Source organism: Mycteria americana, chromosome 5 (genome assembly GCF_035582795.1).
Source record: "Mycteria americana isolate JAX WOST 10 ecotype Jacksonville Zoo and Gardens chromosome 5, USCA_MyAme_1.0, whole genome shotgun sequence".
Lineage (NCBI taxonomy): Eukaryota > Metazoa > Chordata > Aves > Ciconiiformes > Ciconiidae > Mycteria > Mycteria americana.
Window position 1 is genome coordinate 176,247 of NC_134369.1, and position 20,661 is coordinate 196,907.

The 20,661-nt window shown below is 51.2% G+C and overlaps 2 protein-coding genes across 5 annotated transcripts; one reads left to right on the plus strand and one right to left on the minus strand.

Moving 5' to 3' along the window:
- Positions 1-1,055: 1,055 nt before the first annotated feature.
- SIRT3 (sirtuin 3) lies at positions 1,056-7,493 on the minus strand. Of its 4 annotated transcripts, none has more exons than XM_075501701.1 (8): positions 7,311-7,491; positions 7,070-7,190; positions 5,861-6,058; positions 5,010-5,242; positions 4,748-4,848; positions 4,374-4,535; positions 3,735-3,944; positions 1,830-1,999 (listed from the first exon to the last, which is right to left on the minus strand). In XM_075501701.1, exons 1-8 carry the CDS (start codon positions 7,363-7,365, stop codon positions 1,979-1,981), a joined length of 1,101 nt encoding a protein of 366 aa, XP_075357816.1. In that variant the 5' UTR covers positions 7,366-7,491; the 3' UTR covers positions 1,830-1,978. The 4 variants fall into 4 exon arrangements, 3 of the variants coding, with proteins under 3 accessions (XP_075357817.1, XP_075357816.1, XP_075357818.1); XM_075501703.1 differs by having other exon boundaries at positions 7,415-7,478; XR_012775796.1 differs by lacking the exon at positions 1,830-1,999 and having other exon boundaries at positions 3,808-3,944; positions 4,252-4,535; positions 7,311-7,493.
- A 134-nt stretch (positions 7,494-7,627) lies between these two features.
- On the plus strand, positions 7,628-17,292 carry PSMD13 (proteasome 26S subunit, non-ATPase 13). The gene is made up of 13 exons (XM_075501699.1): positions 7,628-7,813; positions 8,353-8,431; positions 9,328-9,362; positions 9,441-9,496; positions 9,883-9,926; positions 10,191-10,277; positions 11,174-11,345; positions 11,823-11,902; positions 11,987-12,112; positions 12,821-12,883; positions 13,852-13,932; positions 15,587-15,703; positions 16,465-17,292. Exons 1-13 carry the CDS (start codon positions 7,719-7,721, stop codon positions 16,558-16,560), a joined length of 1,131 nt encoding a protein of 376 aa, XP_075357814.1. The 5' UTR covers positions 7,628-7,718; the 3' UTR covers positions 16,561-17,292.
- Positions 17,293-20,661: the final 3,369 nt, after the last annotated feature.

Below are 20,661 nucleotides of genomic sequence, written 5' to 3' on the forward strand. Positions count from 1 at the left end.
GCCCTGGTGCAGGGGCTGAACTTGGCACGGAGCGCTTCTGGAGTAAGGGTTTGTAAACGGGGTACGGTTTAAAACCAATACATCGCCACCATTTTCAGCGTGAAGCAACGTGCCGCGAGGCTTCTGGTGCTCTGCAAAGTGAGAGAACAACCCTTCTGCTTTTCCTGAGGCTGCGCATTCAAACACAGCTGCTGGGCTGGTCCTGGCTGCGAGGAGGAACACGCAGATATATTTGAATTGTGCATTGGATAAACAAGTCTGCTCCTCTGAATAGGAACTCGTTCAAACCTTTCTTCAAGGAAGCAGCTGGGACGCCAAGCGCTGAACTCTCTGTTCCTGTAGCATTAGCAGCAGCTGTGCCAGGCTTCTGTGGGGTCCCTAGAGCTAGTCTGACTTATAGCAGTGGAGTATTAGGTCCAAACACTTCTAATTATATAAACAGATAGCCCTAAGACAGTGTTTTGAGGCTCTAGCTTTGCCCTGGGAAGAGCTTTTAGGCATAGAAGTCAGTGAGAGTGTTCCAGTGTTGTGTTAGTAAGACACAGCTGTGTGCTCAGATGCTTTTATTCCCTTCGCTTGGGTTTTCTGCGATTTAGCATTAACCGTAACAAATTGGTGGCATAAAATGCCTTGCATTTTGTTGTGCTCCTCTAGAGCTGGTACTGATTGGGATTGCCTCTAGAACAGTTGCTGTGATAAACAGATGGCTCAGCCAGGGCCACCTGGGTGTGACTTCAATCCCCACAGTGCAATTTGGGTGCTGGGGTGATGAAATTCATGCCCTGTTGCAGGGAAGAGGCTCTGCTACACCTGTGATATGCAAAGTACATCTGCCAGGGCACACTTGGGAACGAGCAGGACATCACTGCAGTGCTCTGACTGATGCTGCCTCTCCCTGGGACAGCATTTACAGGGAGGAAAGGCACTTGTGTAAGGTTAAAAAGGAGAAGGAGAAAAAAAAAAAAAGTAGGTGAAAAAGAGTGGTGATGGTGGGGACAGAATGTGTTCAAACACTAGGGAAGGTGTGGAGTTTACAGAAAAACCCTCAGGTGACATCAGCAAAAGAATTAGAACTCTTTTTATTAAATAATTAACACTATACTGATTCAAAGCTCTTCCAGCAGCTTGAGCTGGTGTTCCTGAACAGGAATGGGGGGCAGACCCCCCATGACGGCATTCATCCCCTGATTAGCAGAGATTTCATCTGAAGAATAAACAGAACAGGTCTGCAGCAGCTGAACGATCATGACTAAGAGAAGGGTATCTGAGGAGGAGCTCTCAAAGGAGTTGGTAGGTGCTCGGTCTGGTGTGGGGAGCTGGAAAACTCACTCCAGACTGAAGTGATTCTGTCCTGCCTTAAGGCCTGACTTTCATGGCATTTTGAACTCCTGATCCTTGAAAACCAGGCCCTCTGAGGGTCTCACAGGCTGGACGGCTCAGAAAGAGGGAGACCCAAACAGCAAGCTGCACATGCACAGCTTGTCTGACACGCTGGCATGAGCCCATGAGCTCCTGGCCGCTTACTGGTGAAGCTCTCGTGGCTGGACATTGTCAAACGGTGTGCTGATGGGGTGACAGCCAGAGCCGTGGAGGAGGAAAGTCTCTCCTAGTGGGTGCCGAAATGAGGCAGGACAAGGAGGGAACAGTGCTCAGTGGCCACATCAGCTGTTCTGAAGCCTCAGGTAGGAAAGCCTTCATGTGCAGAACCAGTTTGCAGCTTGGCATTTGGGCTTCGCTCCCTTCAGCCTCCCTTCCTTCGCAGGTGAAGGCCGCTCTGCTCTGCTTCCAGGCTGGCTGGATTGAGCCGCGAGCATCCCCTCCTCCCCAGTGTGCCGGTCCTGTGTGGATGTGCTGCTGCAGAGCCGGGCGGCCTCTTCCACGGCTCCCTGCCATGATCTCTTTCTCTGCCCATGCTGGGCGTGACAACATCTCCTTTTCAAGGTGAACATCGCTCTCCAGCAGCAGGGAGCCAGCTGTCCTATTTGTCTTTTGCATCCAGCTAAAAATAGAAAGACCACACAGCGTTTGCTAGGGTGCTTCAAAGCTTCCAGCCCCTGTTAGCTCAGCCAGCATGCTTCCTAGCACCAAAACCCCAGAGCAAGGAGGAATCTGTTTTTCATGCTTTACCACACTTGTCTCGGCTTTATCCGTCAGTGATTTAGAGCAGCACAAGCATTAAACCAAGGGCCGGTTGATCTCGTACAAATGCAAAATGGCTTGTAGTGAAAAATCAAAAACCTGACCAAAGGACTAATAATTCCTATTCACTTCTACCCCATAATCTGATGAAAATGAGAACAACCTGAATGTTAAAATCGGAATCTTGAAGCCAGATTTTCTCTTGGGTCGAAGAAGTCATGTACAGACAGTGTATCTGTTAAAAATACAACTGGCTTCTTACTACGGCGAGTTGGCAGAGCCCTACTGCAGGCCATGGAGCTGTGCCCATTTACACAAGTGGAAGAGTTGGCCCAGCCCACAAGTTACAACTTCTGCTTAAATAAAAAAGTTTAAAAAGCGTTTGATGCGAAATGTGGAAAAATCTTCCCAGCGGGTCTAAAGTAATGTAATAATTAACATTAGCACTAAACTCAAAGTAATTAAGAACTTGCTCTCCTACACTTTCTCACTTCTGAAGATCTCAGAAGATTACAGATTTAAGAAGAACGGCACAGGGAAATAAATTATCAGCGGGGGGAGTCTTTAGTTAACAATTCAACGCTGTCAGGTGGAGCAAGTACCCTCTCTCCTGCCTGCTGCTTGTTGCGTGCCTGGCCACGGCAGCACCTTGTTCAGAGTCAGACGCAGCACAATTAAAGCCTCCCTTTCATTACCACTACTCCTTATTTCTCACAATGACCAGAAAAACCACTAGAAATGAAACCAATGCAATTAAGTGAATGTACAGAAAGAGGAAAGCTCCACTCAGGTGATGCGTGGCTCGGCTCCTTGGTTTAGTCCAGCAATTATTCATGTTAATGTGCCATTAACAGCATCACAGGCTCAGGCTCTCAGCCAGGGAACGGGCAGTGTAAAAACCAATGCCTGAACAGCAGCTTCAGCACCGAGCGCGTGCCCCGCTGCATGTCTGCACGCTCAGTGGAGTTTTCCAGTCTCCTCACACGCATCGGAGGGAAGCATTGCCTGGAGAAGAGAATGCCCATGTTTTGTGTTGCTTAAGTGCAAAGGCGAGTCCTCTGCTGACTTACAAGATTGTACTGGATTAATTTGATACAGATGACAGAGGGGATTTTCTGGTTGGTCACTTCCAGCTCCAGGAAACTGTACCTTCATCTATAGGGCTTTTTCAGTGTGTTTGGGAACAAATCAAAAAAATAGATGAAATCAACAGAAAGCTTTTCAGTAATTGAGTGGGTCACTGCCTGAAGAAGCACTAAAGCACTCTCATTCAACCCAAAGCCTGGGCTTTTCCATATTCTTCCTATTTCAGCTGAGGTTGGCAGATCCACATCCTCCCCTTCTGTACCACTGAAAAGTTCAGCAACGCAGCACACTCCCTGCTCTGTGGCACCTCCCGTGTGAAAGAGCACTGAGGTTTGCCACCTTTTTGCACTTTTCTGCGGTCCTTTTCCCTGAATGCAGACTGCAAGCACGGCCGTGTCTGTGGTGCGAGTCTAACCCCAGCAAGCACAAACCTGCTCCCCCCCGAATAACTCCCGCACAAGGAACGAAGAGGCCGAGGGAGGGAGACGGGGCTCTGAGCCCCTTCCCACCTTTGCTTTTTCCTTCTGAATTAGAGTTTGCATGTCTTCATTCCAGTCCAGCAGCTCCACCAGCTTCTCGACCCCACTGACCACGTCCCCCAGCTGGGCTACGTCATTGTAGCGTTGCTGCCAGGCGAAGGGTCCTACGAGATCTCGGTTGATCAGGACTCGGGGAACGGAGCTGCGAACAGCTCCTGCCAGGCTGGCAAAGGGCTCCACCTAAAGGAAGGCAACCCGAAGGAGCAGAGAGAGATGGTCACCCTGCTGAGGGGCACCGTGGGCACGAATTCACTGCATACTAAGCTCGTAACCGCTGTGTTTAACAGTTCTCCCACCGTGGGCTAAGCTACCCCAGCTTTGAACAGGTTACGGATGCCACCAGTTATCCGGTGGCCTTTCCTCGGGTAGCCGCAAAGCTCATCTCTTGCTCTCCAGGTGCCCACCTTTACCAGGAGCACACAAGGTTTTCAGAGGGTCTCTCGGAGCGCATGCACCCTATTTCTTACCCTGCCACCTCAAATTTTACCTTGATAACCCAGTTTCTCGCCTTCTCCTCTAAACCCTCTCTCTCTTCCAGAGTCCCCCTCAGGCCCTGTTTTCTGTGTGCCTTTTTCTCCTTGTGAGTGGGGGCTTCCCTTAGTCCCAGACCTCCAGGGACGTTCCGATGACGAAAAGCAGGTCTGCCATGGGGAAGTCTGTCACATGCAGGAAGAAGCGCTGCGGGAGCTCCTCGCCAAAGAACACAATGTCAGGCTTGATGACTCCAGTGCAGATGGGACAGTGAGGGACCTTGTCTGCCATGACGTCCCCCTGAAGCAAGAGCAGCCAACACCACTCGTTACGGGGCAGCGCATACCTGCGCAGCAGGCTCAGAACCACAACACATCCTCGCAGCAACATCCAGCCCCACGTCTGGTCCCCTCCAATAAAACCTCTTGGCCCTGAGGGCAAAATAACAGGTCTGCAACAGGTTCTCCTCCTTGCATTAATGGATGTGTCGATGCCCAGCTGTGACCACTCACCCTGAAGTCCTCTCCTGGGAAGTTCCTTCGACAGACCGTACAAGTGGCAGTGGCAAAGGTGCCGTGGGCTTCCACCAGTCTATCGGGAGGGATCCCAGCAACTGGAACACAGCACGGGGGAGAGGACCAGCTCAGCGTGAGGTGACTGAACCAGAAACTCCACAGTCACTGGGCATTTCCCCAGTCCTGCCTCCTATTCTGCTTCTCACCCTCATCTCCTCCCGGCGCTCTGCTGCTGAGAGATGGGGAAGAGAAAACTCACCTCTCTCCAGCCCATCAATATTCTGGGTATAGAGGCGCAGGAGGAGCCCTTTGTCGTGCAGGAGTCTTAGGAAATAGTGGGCGTAGTTGGGCCTGTAGTTGCCAGGGTAGAGCTCCTTCGCCAAAGTGAAAAAGGGCTTGGGGTTGACAAAGAAATACATCAGTTCGAAGATGGCTTCTGGGTAAGGGATGTTGTACTGCTCAAGGTTACTGTAGAGGCCACTCCCTGGGGACCTGCAAAGAGAGGAGAGCGGGGCTGGCAGAATGCAGGAGGAGATGCCACCCACCACAGAGCCAGGCCAAGACGTGACCGAGCAGCCAGCCGGGTCCTTGGGTTCTCTCTGGCTGCTTTGTGCTGTCCGTTGTGTGTCAAGAGAGCAGCTGAAACTACCTCTGCGCAGGAGGAGAACCTGCCTCGCATCCCTGCTCTACGGCCACCCCGCCTTCTCCCGCCTGCTGCAGAGGTGTGCCCGCAGTCGGAGGAAGGGAAGGGCCACGCTGGTACGCTGTGAGGCAGCTGGGGCACCCCGAGCCCCTGCCACGGCCACGCTGGCTCTTCTCTGGTGGACAAGGCGGTGCAGCGAGTGCAGCCGCAGAATCAAGCAACAGGCATGACTTAACCATATTGAAGACCTGGGCCAAGGAGCGGCCTAAAGTCCGACTGGTGACACCAGCCTGCCTTTGGCTGGAGAAGGAGGATCAGCAGCACGGAAACTCCTGTGCCTAGTCTAGCCTGGCACAGATAAACAAAATGGAGGTGTAAGAGGAGTAGCAGGCACCAGCATTATCTAAGCTGAAGATCTTGTCCCTCCCAGCACTGACAAAGGACAAATGAAACGATGGAGGCATTACCTAAAATCCGGGATGCCGCTGGGAGTGCTAATCCCAGCGCCAGCCATCACCACCACTCGGCGACACTCCTTCTTCCGAATGAGCTCTGCCACATCCTGCAGGGTGAGCTTCTGCTTCCCGCCATCATCTCCCCATCTGCCCATTCCTAAAATGGCTCTGGCAGCAGCAGACAAAGAGAAGGGCCTGGTCCCTTGGATCCTGCTCGGCAGAGAGAGAAAGCACAGCAGGTAGCGTACTGACAGCGACTTCAGCTGAAAACTGCTCAGGGGGAGAAAACCACCCCAAGAATTTTGCAGAAAGCTCTTCAGTCAGCAGGACCGTGTGCTAGTACTTAACCAAGAGAAAGCGTAACCGTCGGTCTAATCCATACCCAGGAGCAGATACCTTCCATCGCACTTTCTTAGGCAGATCTACAAATACCAAATCACTGGTACCCCTACGAGAGGGGGCTTTTTGTGGACACAGGGCTGTGGGAACAGTGGCAGTGGGACTCACAAGTCTCATAGTCGATTTACACTGCTCTTGGGATAAGGAAGGCTCTTCTCTATGTCCCGAGTTTCAAGACGTTCCTAACGGGGTCACCCTGGGACAACACTGCCCAGGTTAGCACAGACGTTTTCAGTTCTCCGTTTCCCCCAAGGGCTCTGCCTTGAGAGCGCTCCACGCGTGAACGCAAACGCCTAAAGGAATCACAGGTGAGCACTAAGTACGGACGGGGCAGAGCACGCTCGTTATCATCTCTAGGAACAGCTTCTCCCAGACAATTAGCGCTTGCTGGTGCGGGACGTTACCGAGAGTCCGGAGAAGGCGGGGGAACGCGACAAGCCAAGAGAGAGCCGCTGGATCTTGGCAATGCGCAACAGCAGTTACCGAGCTGGGAGCGTCGACCGCGGCCTCAGCGTGGTCGTCGCTGCCTCCACAAGGACGCGGCTCTGCCGCCCCGCCCCGGGCTCCCGGGGAGCTAAACGCGCCGCCTGGCAACCGCGGACACTGCTCCGGGAGATCTCCCGCTCTGCGGGCTCCCAGGCCAGCTCTGGCTTACGGAGGTGGCGACCCATCTGCCCGTTTAGACAGGAGAGGGGGTGTCCTCCAGCCCGTGCGTTCCCCGTGGCAGCGGCCGTTCCTTCCCTTCGGCACCCCGCTGCAGGGGCCCGGCGGGCCTCGGGCACCGGCTGCGGGGCGAGGGGCGCGCCGAGCGGCCAGCCCTACCTCCGTGCTGCGGAGCCGGCCGTCCCCTCGCTGTCCCCTGAGCAAAGGGAGAGCCGGGCCAGGCCGCCCGGGCCGCCGCCGCCGCCGTCCCTGGGGCCGCGCTCCCACAGGCCCCTCCATGCTGCAAGAGAGCACAGAGCCGGCGGCCGGCCGGTGAGGGCGGGCCGGCGGGCAGCGACGCGCGCCTGACGCTGGGGTCCCCCGCGGGGCCCCTCCCCACGCCCGGCCCGCCGGGCCTCACCCGCCGCCAGGAGCCCGCCGCCCGCCGCCGCGCCGCGCCGCGCCCCCCGCTCCATGGCCGGGACGGCGGCCGCGCTCCCCGCCGGGCCCCCGCGGCGGCGCTACCGCAATGTCCCGAGTAGGCGCGCCCGCCCTCTCGGGCGGCGACCCGGCCGGGCCCCCGCCCCCCCCGCTCCGCTTTGGGTCGCCTCGGGGATTTTGGGGGCGTTTGCCTGGGGAGGGGGCGGGGAGGCCGCGGCCAGGCGTTGCCATGGCTACGGCGGGGTGGGGAGGGCGATCGCCGCGGGGCCCTACGGTACCCGGCGCGCCCCGCGCGGCGCCGGAAGTGAGTGTGCATTTCCGGCGGCCGCGAGCGCGGGGGCGGCCGGGTGCTGGCGTCGCTGCCTCCTCTCTCCCGCCGGCCGCCGCCATGAAGGACGTGCCGGGCTTCCTGCAGCAGAGCCAGAGCTCGGGGCCGGGGCAGGCCGCCGTGTGGCACCGCCTGGAGGAGCTCTACAACAAGAAGTGAGCTGGGGGGCGCCGCTGTGGTAACACCCGCCCCGGGGAGGGGGCCGCTGCCCCTGGCGGGGCCGGCCCGGCTGCCGGCCGCCTCTCGCCGGTGTCCCGGCGCGTTGCTGTGGGGCCGTGTCTCCCCCCCCAACCCCCCCCCCCCCCCCGCACCGTGGGGCCGGCCGTGGGCCGTCCTGGCCCGTCGCACGGAGCTCCGCGGCCCTCTCCCGGGGCGCTGAGCTCACGGTGCGAGGTGCCGGGCTGGAGAGCCCTCCGGGGGGGCGGGGGCGGGGGCTGGCGCTTAGGAGCCGCTTAACCAGCGCGTACGCAGCCGTGGAAAAGCCGGGGGCCGGTTCCCGTGTTATTTTCCGTGGCGTGTCTTTGTGTCAGTGCTCCGAGGGGGTCTCTGCCGCCGGTGTTCGGTGCCGGTCTGTCCCGGCAGCCGCGGAGGCGGGCGGGCTCGGCAGACTTGGCGTGTGGAACCGAGGATGCGGCCGGAGCCGAGGAGCTGGCGTAAGGCGTGAACTCACTGGGTGACCTTCTTGTTTCTTAAGACTCTGGCACCAGCTGACTCTGCAAGTTTTGGACTTTGTTCAGGACCCTTGCTTCGCCCAAGGAGATGGACTCATCAAGGTGAAGAGCTTGCTTGTTCCCAAGTGTTTTGTCTTTCCGTAGCGAAGACGAGTGACGGTGTTTTTGTACTAGTGAGAAATAAGCAGCCTGTGGCTTGTCTCTGGAGAACCATTAAACTAGGTGAATTCAGCTTTCCGGGGTTTATGCGCTAGGTGGGAGTCTGCAGGATTTGGCTGGTGTGTGAAAACTCTGCTAAAATTAAATGTGTCAATTTTAGAAGCTTCAACATGATTCTTTAATTTCATTCACTTAAGGTTTGGGGGGGGGGGTGCAGGGGGAGCCTTTTTCTTTCCCTCTTGTACCAAGGGGTTTCCAACGGCAAGTGTAGGCTGGATTGTCAGGTGGTCACACACGCTTCAGAGCATCCAGTAGGTTATCTCACCCCCTCTGGGAACTTCTTCCATTTATGAAGATAACGGCATACTCAGTCCAGAGTCGCGTACTCTCTGCATGCTACAAGTAATCGTGTATTTTCGCTCTCCTTTGTGTTTTTAGGTTAAAATTCAGTTCCCAGGAGATAGTTATTTCCATGACAAAGAGCCGTGGGTTTCTAGTCTCTTTTCCGAATGTGCGCAAAGAGGAATTTGAGAGCTTTAGGCCTGTGCTTATTGCGCAGCGATAACTGAAGGCGTGCACCAGGCCAGCCCACAGCGGGGAGGTGCTGTGTTGTAGTACCTGCTAGCCTGTGAGTTTCTTCAGTCGCTCCTTGCGGTTGGAAGGAGACTGCAGAAATAGAGTTGTCTAAAATGAGCAATTTCTGGCTCCTGGATTCTGTACAGTGTAGTGGATGCCCGCTACTTTGCTGGAGAAAGGAATTGGGCTACACTGAAAAGGGAGTGTCGTAGCTGAAATGAAATACCCCTTTGCCCTGACTGTCGATATCTTTGTGCCTACAGCTGTACGAGAACTTCATCAGCGAGTTTGAACACAGGTGAGTTTGTTTGCCTGGAAGTTTTCAGGTAACCTACTGTTGACTAAGGCTGTTCTGACAAGGAGTTCTTTGTTCTAGGGTGAACCCCTTGTCCCTGGTAGAGATCATTCTTCATGTAGTCAGACAGATGACAGGTAGGTGTCCTTACCTGTTACTTACGGTATTTTTAGCGACTGATGCCTGTGAAATTTGACTAGTTAAGAGTAACAGCTAAATCTTCAATGTTAAGCTCTTGTCTTTCTGGTGTGTTGAAAAGGGAAAGCACTAACTGGAAGAGCTTAAATAATTGCTGCTACATAGAGTAGCAAATGTACAGCTTCGCTAGAGAAGTGGCTGATGAGCAGAAAGCCCAGCCTATGATAGTAGCAATTTTTGAAGGTTGAATGGTACGCTATAGAAAAAATATATTCTAGTCTTCATGAATCCAGTAAAAGGATTTATTTCTGGGTTGAGATTTAGTTCCACGGGAATTCCTGATATTGCTGCTTCTTTTTTTTTTTTTTTTTTCTCTCTACTTCAGATCCCAATGTGGCCCTTACTTTTCTGGAAAAGACTCGAGAAAAGGTATTTTTGAAATTGCTTTTTCTGGTAGTCCACCTACAGGAATCATTTTGCATATGAGCGTGTATGGGATAGCTGAAGGGGCAGATATGTGTATGTTGAAACCTTTGCTGGAGAATACCTGCTCCTTTTTCTCAGTAAACAGCTATGTGTTTTAATGCAGGAACGTGTTAACAAATGAAATGCAGCCAACACTGTCTCGGTTTCAAGAACCTACCTGGCTGCAAGGGTAACGCTCCCTAAACATGCATCTTTGTGTAACTGCAGGTAAAAAGCAGTGATGAAGCTGTCATTTTGTGTAAAACAGCCATCGGGGCACTCAAGCTGAACATTGGAGACCTGCAGGTCACCAAGGTGAGGCAATGACTCGAGTAGTTCAAGCGTTGGGATATTTTGGAGCACTGTGACGCACTTCAGCGTTTACTACATACAGCATGGATGTGCCTGTGTCTCTGCTTCAGTTTTGAATGAGAAGGTGATAGATTTGTAGCTCCTGGGATTTCCAGGAAGACCTGCGGTTCTGCTTTGCATCTTGTAGGCCATAAAAACGCGTGTATAGTACTTACGGCCAAATCTCTGAAGCTTCAGTGAGATTCTGATGCGCCTAGCCTTTGAGGTGCTGCTACTTATTGGTGGCCTGCAGCTGATCACTGCAGCTGGTGTGCACAGCTCAGAAGAGAGGGGGGAAAAAAATATCTTGACATATTCCAGTTTGCAGCCTAGAGGGTCTCATGAATTCAACAGTATATATGCTGCTTGCTGGCGAGCCGCTAATGGTGACTGAATTAGCCTATCATTTCCTGTGCTAAGCAGGTTGTTTATTTCATCTCTTGGCTTTTTTTAGAACCATCTCTTAGAGCTAAGATGAGCTAACTTAGAGCTAAGTTTTTTTCATGCAGTGCAGCTTTAAGTCTCTTGGAGCAAGTACAAAGTTTGATGGGTATAAGTATATATAAAGCACGTGTGTATATGTATGTCTATAAGTATAGCTGCAGGGTTGTTTTTTGCAGGTTTTGGGCTTGTTTTTTTTTACCTAACTACTATGTAAAGGAAGAGTGCCGTTGCTTTATTTCTAATAGTGTGGTAGTGGCTTTGGCTGCGGTCTCATCTGCTGTACTACTGAGTGGACGTTACTTCTGGGCCGCGCAAGGATGCTGTAACCCTGACGGTGGTGAACTAGAAGGCTGAGAGCACGGGGGTGTAGGAGGTGTACCTTCACCTGTAACAAACAGGTTCTCACCCTCCTCTAGGAGACCATTGAGGAGGTTGAGGAGATGCTGAACAATCTCCCTGGGGTGACTTCAGTTCACAGCCGCTTCTACGATCTCTCCAGCAAGTACTACCAGACGATTGGGAACCATGCCTCTTACTATAAGGACGCTCTGCGGTTTCTGGGATGCATTGATGTTAAAGATCTGCCAGGTAACAACTCCTTTGCCAAGCATAGAAAGTCCCAGTCTTCATTCTCTGTTTCGTTTCTTCAATCTAAATAAATGCACTGGCAGAGAACAGGTTTTCTTGCTGTTATTTTGAATCTGCCGTAGTTGGGCCAGGATCTAGGTGGAAAGAGGAAGACTGGCTGAGTAGGATTCTGCTCCTAAGCTGCGTTGAGGTGATGGGAGGGGGGAAGTGTCCCCACCAGAAGGGGTAGCTTGTTCTAGTTCCCAAAAATCTTCAATACAGATTCAACAAGCGGCCCTTTTGTGCTACTGCTGTGGTTACTGCCGGCTTCTGAATTTCAGGCTTGGGAGAGGATGAGAAGGAGGGCTGAGAATGATTTAATACAGGCACAGAGAGGAGGGTGAGGGAGGGGTTGATGGGGCTTAGGCTGCTGCTTCATCCAAACTATTTTTGTTGGTTTGGGGGGTTTTTTTATTTGGGTTTTTTTTTTCCCCCCAGTATCAGAGCAGCAGGAGAGAGCCTTTACCCTGGGACTGGCAGGGCTCTTGGGGGAAGGTGTTTATAACTTCGGGGAGCTGGTAAGTTGATGCCGCATTGCTTCACTTGTTGAGAATCAGGAATTGATGTTACCCTATTAACGCTGTCCTGCCTGGTTTCTGCAGCTCATGCACCCCATTCTGGAGTCCCTGAGAAACACTGATCGGCAGTGGCTGATTGACACGCTTTATGCCTTCAACAGTGGAAATGTAGAGACGTTTCAGGCTTTGAAGTCAGCGTGGGGTCAGCAGGTGAGTGAATGAGTTGCTATATTGCTTAAGGCCTAGGCTCAATATTTACAGAGGATGCTTAGATTCTGTGAACCTTTATCTTAAGAATTCCTGACTCTGGTGCATTGGTATAATTTTATCATGTTTGTTTTGGCAGTAACGTTTCTTTCATCTTGATCCATATCATTAGTTTTCTTTCGGCTTCCCTCTTTCCGGTTGACTGAAAGAAGTAAAGAGGAATCTCTTGTGATGCAAGGGGAAAGCAAACAAAAACGTCATGCAGTGCTGCACAGGCAGATAATCTCTGATTTCATTTCCATAATGCCGTTCACTCCCAGTATTAAACAGCTTCCAATGTAAAATAGTCGTTTTCCCTTGTGTTCTAGGAAGTTTGAGGAAAACAGTGGTGCTGGATATTGACTACACTGGCTCTACCAGACATTATTGACATAATAGTAATGTACAGGTCGACTTGTACATCCGCTTGTGCAAGGCTGCGGCCTTTGATAAAAGGTTGCCTGCCTTGCCAAGCGCTGCGTGTAATTGTGCAGTTCTTATGATTCGTTTTATGGAACCATTACCAGGTAGCGGGTGGGTTGTAACGGCCTCCTCCCTCGCAAAGGAGGGTGGTGGGTCCCTGTGCAGCTAACTCTCGTGTAGCATGCTGTTCTCCCCTGGGGGGGGGGAAAGTAGCGATGAACTTATTTGTTCCATTTTATCCTCTTACAGCCAGATCTGGCTGCAAATGAAGCGCTTCTGCTGCAGAAGATCCAACTGCTATGTCTTATGGAGGTGAGCTGAGAACTGGGATGTGCCAAATGTGGGAAACCTGAAGGGACTGCTCCAACCACCTTGTGGTGGGGGTAGCGCTGTTAAATATTCTGTTCTCTGCTGGGTGCACTCATTCACTCGTCTTACTGAAACTCGTGGGTATAGATAGTTGACTGCAAATTTTGCCTCTAGGTGGTGACAAAAGGCAAGTACTGCTAGGGAAAAGGCCTTGTGGTGTACTACTAGTTTGCGATTTCAAGGGCGTGCTCTTTCAGGCAGGAATTGGAGGTGGGGAAGAACAGAGCAAGCTTTGCATCTTGAGGATGGTATCTGATATGGTAACTCTTAAAGTATGTTCTAGTATAACAGAGACTTCTAAAACACCCTTAGAATCTTGGTTTCCTAAGGACTGAAAATCCTTTCCCTGATAGGTAACTCTAGATGTTTAAACAGTTTCTTTCCTGTCACTTGAGGGCTTTGGCTCTGTTGTTACCAAATAATACTGGTGTACAAACCTCTGTGGCCCTGGATCCTTTTCAAACACTTAAATATTGAGTTATCTGGAGCGTAACGTATGTTTATACACACCCGCGTACCAGTATGTGTGTATGTTAATGTGTACATGTATGCCACTTTTAGTGTTTTACTGTGAATGAGTTTTACCACCTATAGGTGCTGTGTTATCTTAGGGATTTTATATGCACTGAGATGTTTCAACATAGATTGATCTGCTTTATTTGGAGATTATGTTGTTGCCTAGGAAAGCTGCTGCTTGGAGCAGCAGGGTGCGTGTGGAGGAGGGAGCGGTACTACTCCTTTCTGCTGACGTAAATGCATTTTTCTTTGAAGTATTTTGATTCAACATGAGAAATGCAGTTGCTGCTGCAGATTGAGAGCTCAGCAGGGCAGTATGAGGGAAGCTGTGCACACCGTTGGGAAAAACTAAAACTGTGGGGGATTTATTTTTTGTTTTGCTTACTTGAATTCAGATGACTTTCACCCGACCAGCCAATCACAGACAGCTCACTTTTGAAGAGATTGCTAAGAGTGCCAAAGTCACTGTGAATGAGGTGAGTTCAGGTTTAGATAAACTTAATGTCTAAGTTCTGAAGATCTAAAAGTGTCTGGATAGACCTACTCCCGTAGGTGAACTCTAAGTAGAAATGTTCTCCCCTGATCTTGTGCATTTTTCTTTGTTGAGAAGGAATTAACCGCTTGGTGCTCCTGTCTCTTGGTAAATAAATTTTTGAAGATTCTTAGTCATAGTCTGAAGTTGGAAGAGAGCTCTGTAGGTAATCTGTTCCCCCATGCTCTTGAAAGCAGGCCTTTGGATTAGGTTATGCTGGGCCCTGCCAAGCTGTCTTGAGTATTCCCAGTGAGGGGAAACGTCACCGATGTTTAATTTTTCTCATGGTGAAGAATTTTCTTCTGTTATCCAGATGGAATCCCCGCTGAAGCAACTCCTGCCTGTGGCCTCTTGTCCTTTCACCGTGCATCCTTGTGAAAATAGTATCTCTTATCTTCCGCGTTACTGCCTTTTAGGTACGGGAAGACTGTGATGAGGTATCCCCAAGCCGCCTCTTACCTAGGCTGAACGAATAAAATTTCTTCCTAACGTCAAGTTCTCAGCCTCCTAATCTTGGTGGCCCTTTGCTAGACTGTCTCCAGTCTTCAGTGCCCCCCTTAAACTGAAAGGGGGTGATGCGAAACTGGACGCGGTCTTGCAGGTATGCTCCGACAAGTGCTGAGTGGAATAATCACATCCTTCGGTCTGCTGGCTGTGTCCTGCCGATGCAGAGCAGGACGCAGTTCCCCTTTGTTGCTACAGGGGCACACCCCGGCTCTTGCAGAGTTTGCTGTCCCCCCCAGGCTCTGCTCCTTGCCATCGGAGTATACTCTGCTGAGTACATTCGGAGTGTGCCGCAGCCAGCCAGACCTCCGGCTGTGCTGTTGCTTGGGATAGTTTGGGCTCGGGTGCAGGAGTCTGTGCTTATCTTCACTGCACTTCATGTGGCTCATGTTAGCCCAATCTATCGAGGTCTCTCGTCATGGTAGCTCTTATTTCTGGCACATCTACCTCTCCCTACCAGTTTGGTGTCATCTGTGAAATTGTCATCCAGCTAGCTTAAAGATAATTAATCAGACCCAGTATCAACCCCTCAGGAGCACTACTCGTGACCAGCTGCCTGTTCAACTTCATGCCTCTAACCACTACTGTTTGAGATTGGTAGTTTAGCAGATTTTCCATTGATCTTGTGGTTCTACCTGCTCTGTAGCTTACCAGCTTGTCAACAAGGATGTGGTAGAAGGTCTTGTTGAGCACTTCGCTAAAAGAAAGGTACCGGGCACCTACAGCGCTCTCTTCAACCACTGAGCAAGTTACTTCATTTAAAAAGGCAGGCGTATCAGTCGAGCACATCTTACCGTGGTGAATCCATGGTGACTTTTTCCAATTACCTTGTTCTTCCTGGGATTTCAGAGAAAAGAAAATAAATCAGCTCTTAGGGGAAAGAAATCCCTCCTGTATATTTAGATGTTGAGTCTCAAGTCAGTATTATAACCTAAAAGAGGATGGGTGTGAGAGAGGCTGCAGCTGCTCTTGATTTTGTTGTGTGTAGTAAACAGTCTTCCGAAAGCTAGTGCTGTTTAAAGGCTTTATTCACCTCAGGGAAAAGGGGTGATTCTCAATTGTTTCCTCAAATTATTTTTTTTTTTTATTTTCAGGTGGAACTGCTGGTGATGAAGGCTCTCTCGGTAGGCTTGGTAAAGGGCAGTATTGATGAAGTCGATAAGAGGGTGCACATGACATGGGTACAACCACGCGTGTTGGATTTACAACAGGTAATGACCAGCTTGAATATTCAGGCAGTACTATCGTGTTTTGTTGTGGGAGGTGACCTGGAGATTAAAGTAAGAACTGTGAAGCGTCGCTGCCTGAGGGTTTGTCTCCTTAGTGCTCCTTGAAGATGCTCAGGGAACGAGGAAGTATATTGGCTTTTCCTCATTCCTTTTTACATTGCCGCCTTCAGCGTTTGCCTTGGGTATATGGTGCATTTTGTATCTGTGTTTTGCAGTTAGTAGTTAGAAACCTGTCAGGAGATAGAATAGGATATTAGCGACACCTCTCTTCCGAAAGCCACGCAAACCACCATAAAACCCAAATGCTATGACTGTGTTTTCCAGAAGGATGCAGTCATCTGTGTGGCTGCTTCAGGCCTGAACGCATGAAACAATCTTGGAGTTTCTGGGTTGTAGGTGGCACACTTGTCTTGGGAAGAGAGAAGTTCAGAGTGATAAAGACAAAGGTGCTGAGCTTCTCAAGTTCATCCTCGTAACGTTTTAGGAGACTGTATAGGGTGCCTTTACCTTTAAAAAACCAATCCGTACATGGAATACTAGCTGCAAACAATTTCTTTTGTGCATTTCAATTTAACTTTAAACATTGCCATTTTGGTGGTAAAAGATGTTACCAAAGATGTTATCTTTGCTAGATGTATGGGGGTCTGAGAAGTTGTTTGGGATCTCAAGTGTTTGTCCTTAAAGGTGAATATCGGTATTTCCAGTAGTTGAGGCGTTAAAGTTATTGGGGGCTTGCCTTGCAGATCAAAGGGATGAAGGACCGCCTGGAGTTCTGGTGCACAGATGTGAGGAGCATGGAGATGTTGGTGGAGCACCAAGCTCACGACATCCTAACATAGAGGACCTTGCACTACCCCTGGAAGAGTAATTTCTACTGCTACTGATGCTAGCGGCACTCAGACCACTGACTCTGTACTGAATTATGTTGAAGGGGGGTGGGTGGGCAGAGGGGAGAGCAGCTTTTTGACGCTTGTTCGGAGGAGTAAGTGGCCTTTTGCTGTGTAACCCTTTGGTGCTTGGAGTCAAGATTTCCCTATGCGCTAACATTAGTGGCACTGACCGTGAGAGCTCCCATCCTGCTCTCGTAAAGGGAGGACAAAGGCTCCGCAGTGGTTGATTTATCAGTCTCGGCATCAAACTGTTGCGGGAGGATGTGGTGCTGGTTGCATGTTACAGGAGCGGAGGCTATTTGCCGGGAAAGGGGGTAGCAGCAGCTCCTTTATGAAAACATGCTAGAGAGGTGCCTGACCAATGCGTGGTATTACCTAGTGGTATTGGCCTTAGGAGGGCATGACCTTCCCCGGTAAAGCCTCTCTCCCCTGCCCCTGCAGCAGCCCAAGGCAGCATTACTGAAATCATCTTTCTCCTTTTGCCCTCTTTCTCCACAACCCCTCCTCCTCATCCGCAGTAGAGGGAGCGTTTACTCCATCAAAGGGGTTTTTCCAGGATTACCGTTTAGTGGACGTGTTTTTATGTACTTTTGGGGGTGGTTGTCTTTTATGAACACTTTGTGCTAAAGTGAGGTGCAGCAGTATTGCTGGAATAAACTTCTCTGCCTTCCCTTTTCTGTAGTTCTGTGTTTGTTGTCTTCGTAACTAAAATACGCTTCCTTTTGTTTCATGTTACAAACCCCTCCGTCCAAGAACAATACGGATTTAAGCAGTCTGTAAATTACCTCCTACTCCCAGTGGTGATTAACTTAGCGTGTAGTACCTCGGTATGTACTTTATTGCCAAGTTCCTTTCTTTTGGGGGAAGCTGTAGTCCTGATGCCTTTTCCCAAGTTGAGTAAGTATTACTGACTTAAAAGGCCTAAGTAAGGCCTGAGACAAGAAGTTTTTGTTCTGCTTTTGCCTCTTAACAACTGCTACTTTAAAAGCTTGCTGTAAGGTAATTGTTTTGCCCTACTGCTGCTGTGATGTCTTTATAGTGATGGAAGATAATTGCGCACATCGAGAACTTGAAACAAATGCAGATCTGAACTGGAGGCTACCTCCAAGTAGCCATTTGCATGCACGATTCTCCTAATTATAAGGCAGCAATAGCGAACTACGCTGAGCTTTATAGCAGTGACTTTCAGTTGAACGGCGTCATGTTCACATACCTGGCTAAATTCCTCGGGGTGTAAGTGGATTTTTAAATGCTGCTGCCAATGTATCCACGGTCGTTCTGGCTTCGCAGCGCCAGTTTGATTGCTACTGTGCTTCAGGAGCGCTGGTTACCGGTTTGATTCTCTGGTGTCACTCCAACAAACGGTCCTACTGGGATTTTTATACTTTGCGTGCTTTTTCTAGTTTGCCATCTTGACTCGGGGTTTAATGCCAGTGACAGACAAAAGAAAGCACGTGGCTGATGCGGGACTGCTCTGCAGGTGCAAAGGTGCTTCAGGCAAGGGAGACTTAAGCTTTTTAAAAACAACAAAAAAATCAAATTGTCAGACCCTCTACCTGGTCACCCTCCAGCCTCTCTAATCGGTTCTGGCCTAAATTTCTTCCTGGCTCGGAGTTGTTCAGTTCTGAGTGCCTGCCTCTTCCCTGTCCCGTCTGTCAGCTCTATCACTTTGCGCTGCCCTTGTTCGTTAGCTGCTGGAGCGTGCGTTGAACCGCATGGTTTTCTCCTCCTGTCTCGTGCAATTTGACTTTCCCTAGTTATGCTTCCTCTTGTCTTCTAAAGCTCATTCCTGATGTCGTTTTTGCTGACTTCAGAAGAGCGTGAGGAGGAGACACGTTCTGATCAGGAAAATGTTTCCTTTATTTCATAGCTAAGGATGGGAAAAGGGCGTCAAAAAGTACAATCTCCTCAGCAGCATCATGTCACTACATGTTAGGAGTAAACGAAATGCCAACCGTGTGGCAAAGCTAACGAGTCGTAGGGCTGCTATCGCTTTAGATGAGTATCAAAGCCTGAACTGTTACCGTTGAAACGGCACGAAAGTCTTCTCCTGAGAGTATTTTGAGAACCCTCTTGTACGGTGGGGAGTGCTCGCTTGTAGGTAAATTTTTGAGCAGCCCACCAAAGGGAGTGTGAAGATCTGCAGTCTAAGTGAATTACGACAGTTGTTGCAGAGGTTTTTCCAAGATACCCGGAAAAACTATTTGCCCCCCAGACCTTCCTGTGTGGGGGCAAGTGCTGGCTGGCTGCTTCCCGGGCACAGATAACTTGGGCGAGTTAGCGTGTGTCTGGGGGGGGAGAGGTTCTCCATGCAGGAAGGAGGGAAGTCGGATGTGCAGCACCCAGACTGCAGACCGCTTTAAATGTCACTTACAGCCTTGGAGTATTTTCTTGCTAGGAATTTAACTTGGTTTTGCTTCCTCGTGAGTGCTGTGAGCGGTTCCTTGGTGTCTGCCCTGTGCTTCGCTGCAACTGTACGAGGCAGAAGCTCCCGTGGGAAATATCCCTGCCTGCTGGAGCCTGCTGCACTTCTGAAGGAATGCCGCTTCAGGGCAGCGTGCTGCCCAGCAGCAGGATCACACATCCGTTCCCCTGTAAACAAGCACATGGTCAAAGCAAAACCAACAAGCCATTCTGCTGAACGCTAACGTGAATTTTAATGACCAAACTCAGGGTTCCTTCCCGGTGAAGATCTGTTCTGCGGTCTTGTCTTCACTCGTACTTCTGCTCTCAATGGGGCGCAGGTTGTTCTTGCCACTTCTTAATCCGATCTGCTCTTGTAGTGCTCCACGTGTGCCAGGATCCAGGCTGTCGGCAGCAGGAAGCACACAGACATCACGGAAAACGCGATGATTTGCTCCTGCCAGCGGGAAAAGGAACAGAATTGTTAGCGGGATGGCTGCGCGACGGCCGCGTTGCACGTGGGGGTCCCGGGACGGTTGCGCGCTGGTGCCGCGCCTAATGCAATGGATCGCGCGCGCTTGTCCGTGCTCCTTGCTCTCTCCAGCCCCGCGGCCGTCAGACGGACGCGCCCTGGGGCCGTGGGGGGGAGGTCTGGGCAAGCGCAGCAGTTTCCACCGACAGTGGACCAAGCTGGTTGCTCTCGAGGTTTGTTTCCCTCGCTCCGTGCTTCTCTGCCGTGATACTCGCTGGGAAATCGGAGCAACTGGTGACCTTCAGCCAGCAGCGAGGCTTGGGCTGGCAGTGCTTCCCAAAGCAGCTGCGCCTGACTTTCAGCTGACTTTGAGGTGTGAATGGCAACCGGCAGCAGCCTCTCCTATTTCTGGAGCACCAGGGCAGCACTTAACCCCTTGCACTGTCACCTTTATTTCTTTTTTTTTTTTTTGGCTAGAAAGAGTCTCCAGGCTCATGAAGCACTTTGTTGCGGACCTTGGAAAGGCAGCAGGGGGTAAACTCCACAAGCAAGGGATGGAGGTCAAAGCCAGCCAGGATTTCTGGTGAAAAGTTCCTTTTTCCAAGCTCGTTTCCTCCTCCCAGCCCAGGAGGGTCTCGGCAGCTGGAGCGGCTCCTCTTTTGGTGGGGATCCTCCCCGGAGGGAGGAACGATGGAGGGACCTACATGCTCTGGCTCTGCGATGACAGCAGACCCCATCCTTGCCCATGGGGACACCTGCTTTGGGGTGAGTGTCCCATGAGAGGCGGGGGGAGGGGGCCCAGGTCGGTCCCTGTGCTGGCAGGGTGCCTTGAGGGACGGCCGGTGCCACCGCCACCTCCCTGAGGTCCTCAGGCTGCCCCGTGGCTTAGCTCCTGGGGGGCACCCTGGGCTGCAGGGGACCCTCAGCAGCTACCCTAAGCCCCAAAGGTTAAATGGGGCTAAGGGATAAAATAAAACAGAAGCGAGAGCCTGAAGGGGGGGAGCAGGGCATGGCCCCCCCCCGGGGTGCAGTCTGGAGCTTGCACCTCTCTGGGGGCACCTTTCCTCCTCTTTCCTTCCTCCTCTTTCCTTCCTCCTCTTTCCTTCCTCCTCTTTCCTTCCTCCTCTTTCCTTCCTCCTCTTTCCTTCCTCCTCTTTCCTTCCTCCTCTTTCCTT

Bases quoted from the DNA above. Each gene is read 5' to 3' on its own strand.
- PSMD13 (XM_075501699.1), top strand. From the start codon at position 7,719: ATGAAGGACGTGCCGGGCTTCCTGCAGCAGAGCCAGAGCTCGGGGCCG. The intron at 8,432-9,327 runs GTGAAGAGCTTG...TTGTGCCTACAG, and splicing joins AAGGAGATGGACTCATCAAG to CTGTACGAGAACTTCATCAG. The intron at 11,346-11,822 runs GTAACAACTCCT...TTTTCCCCCCAG, and splicing joins TGATGTTAAAGATCTGCCAG to TATCAGAGCAGCAGGAGAGA.
- SIRT3 (XM_075501701.1), bottom strand. From the start codon at position 7,365: ATGGAGCGGGGGGCGCGGCGCGGCGCGGCGGCGGGCGGCGGGCTCCTG. The intron at 5,243-5,860 runs GTAATGCCTCCA...CTCTCTTTGCAG, and splicing joins AGCGGCATCCCGGATTTTAG to GTCCCCAGGGAGTGGCCTCT. The intron at 4,849-5,009 runs GTGAGTTTTCTC...GCTGTGTTCCAG, and splicing joins TATTGATGGGCTGGAGAGAG to TTGCTGGGATCCCTCCCGAT.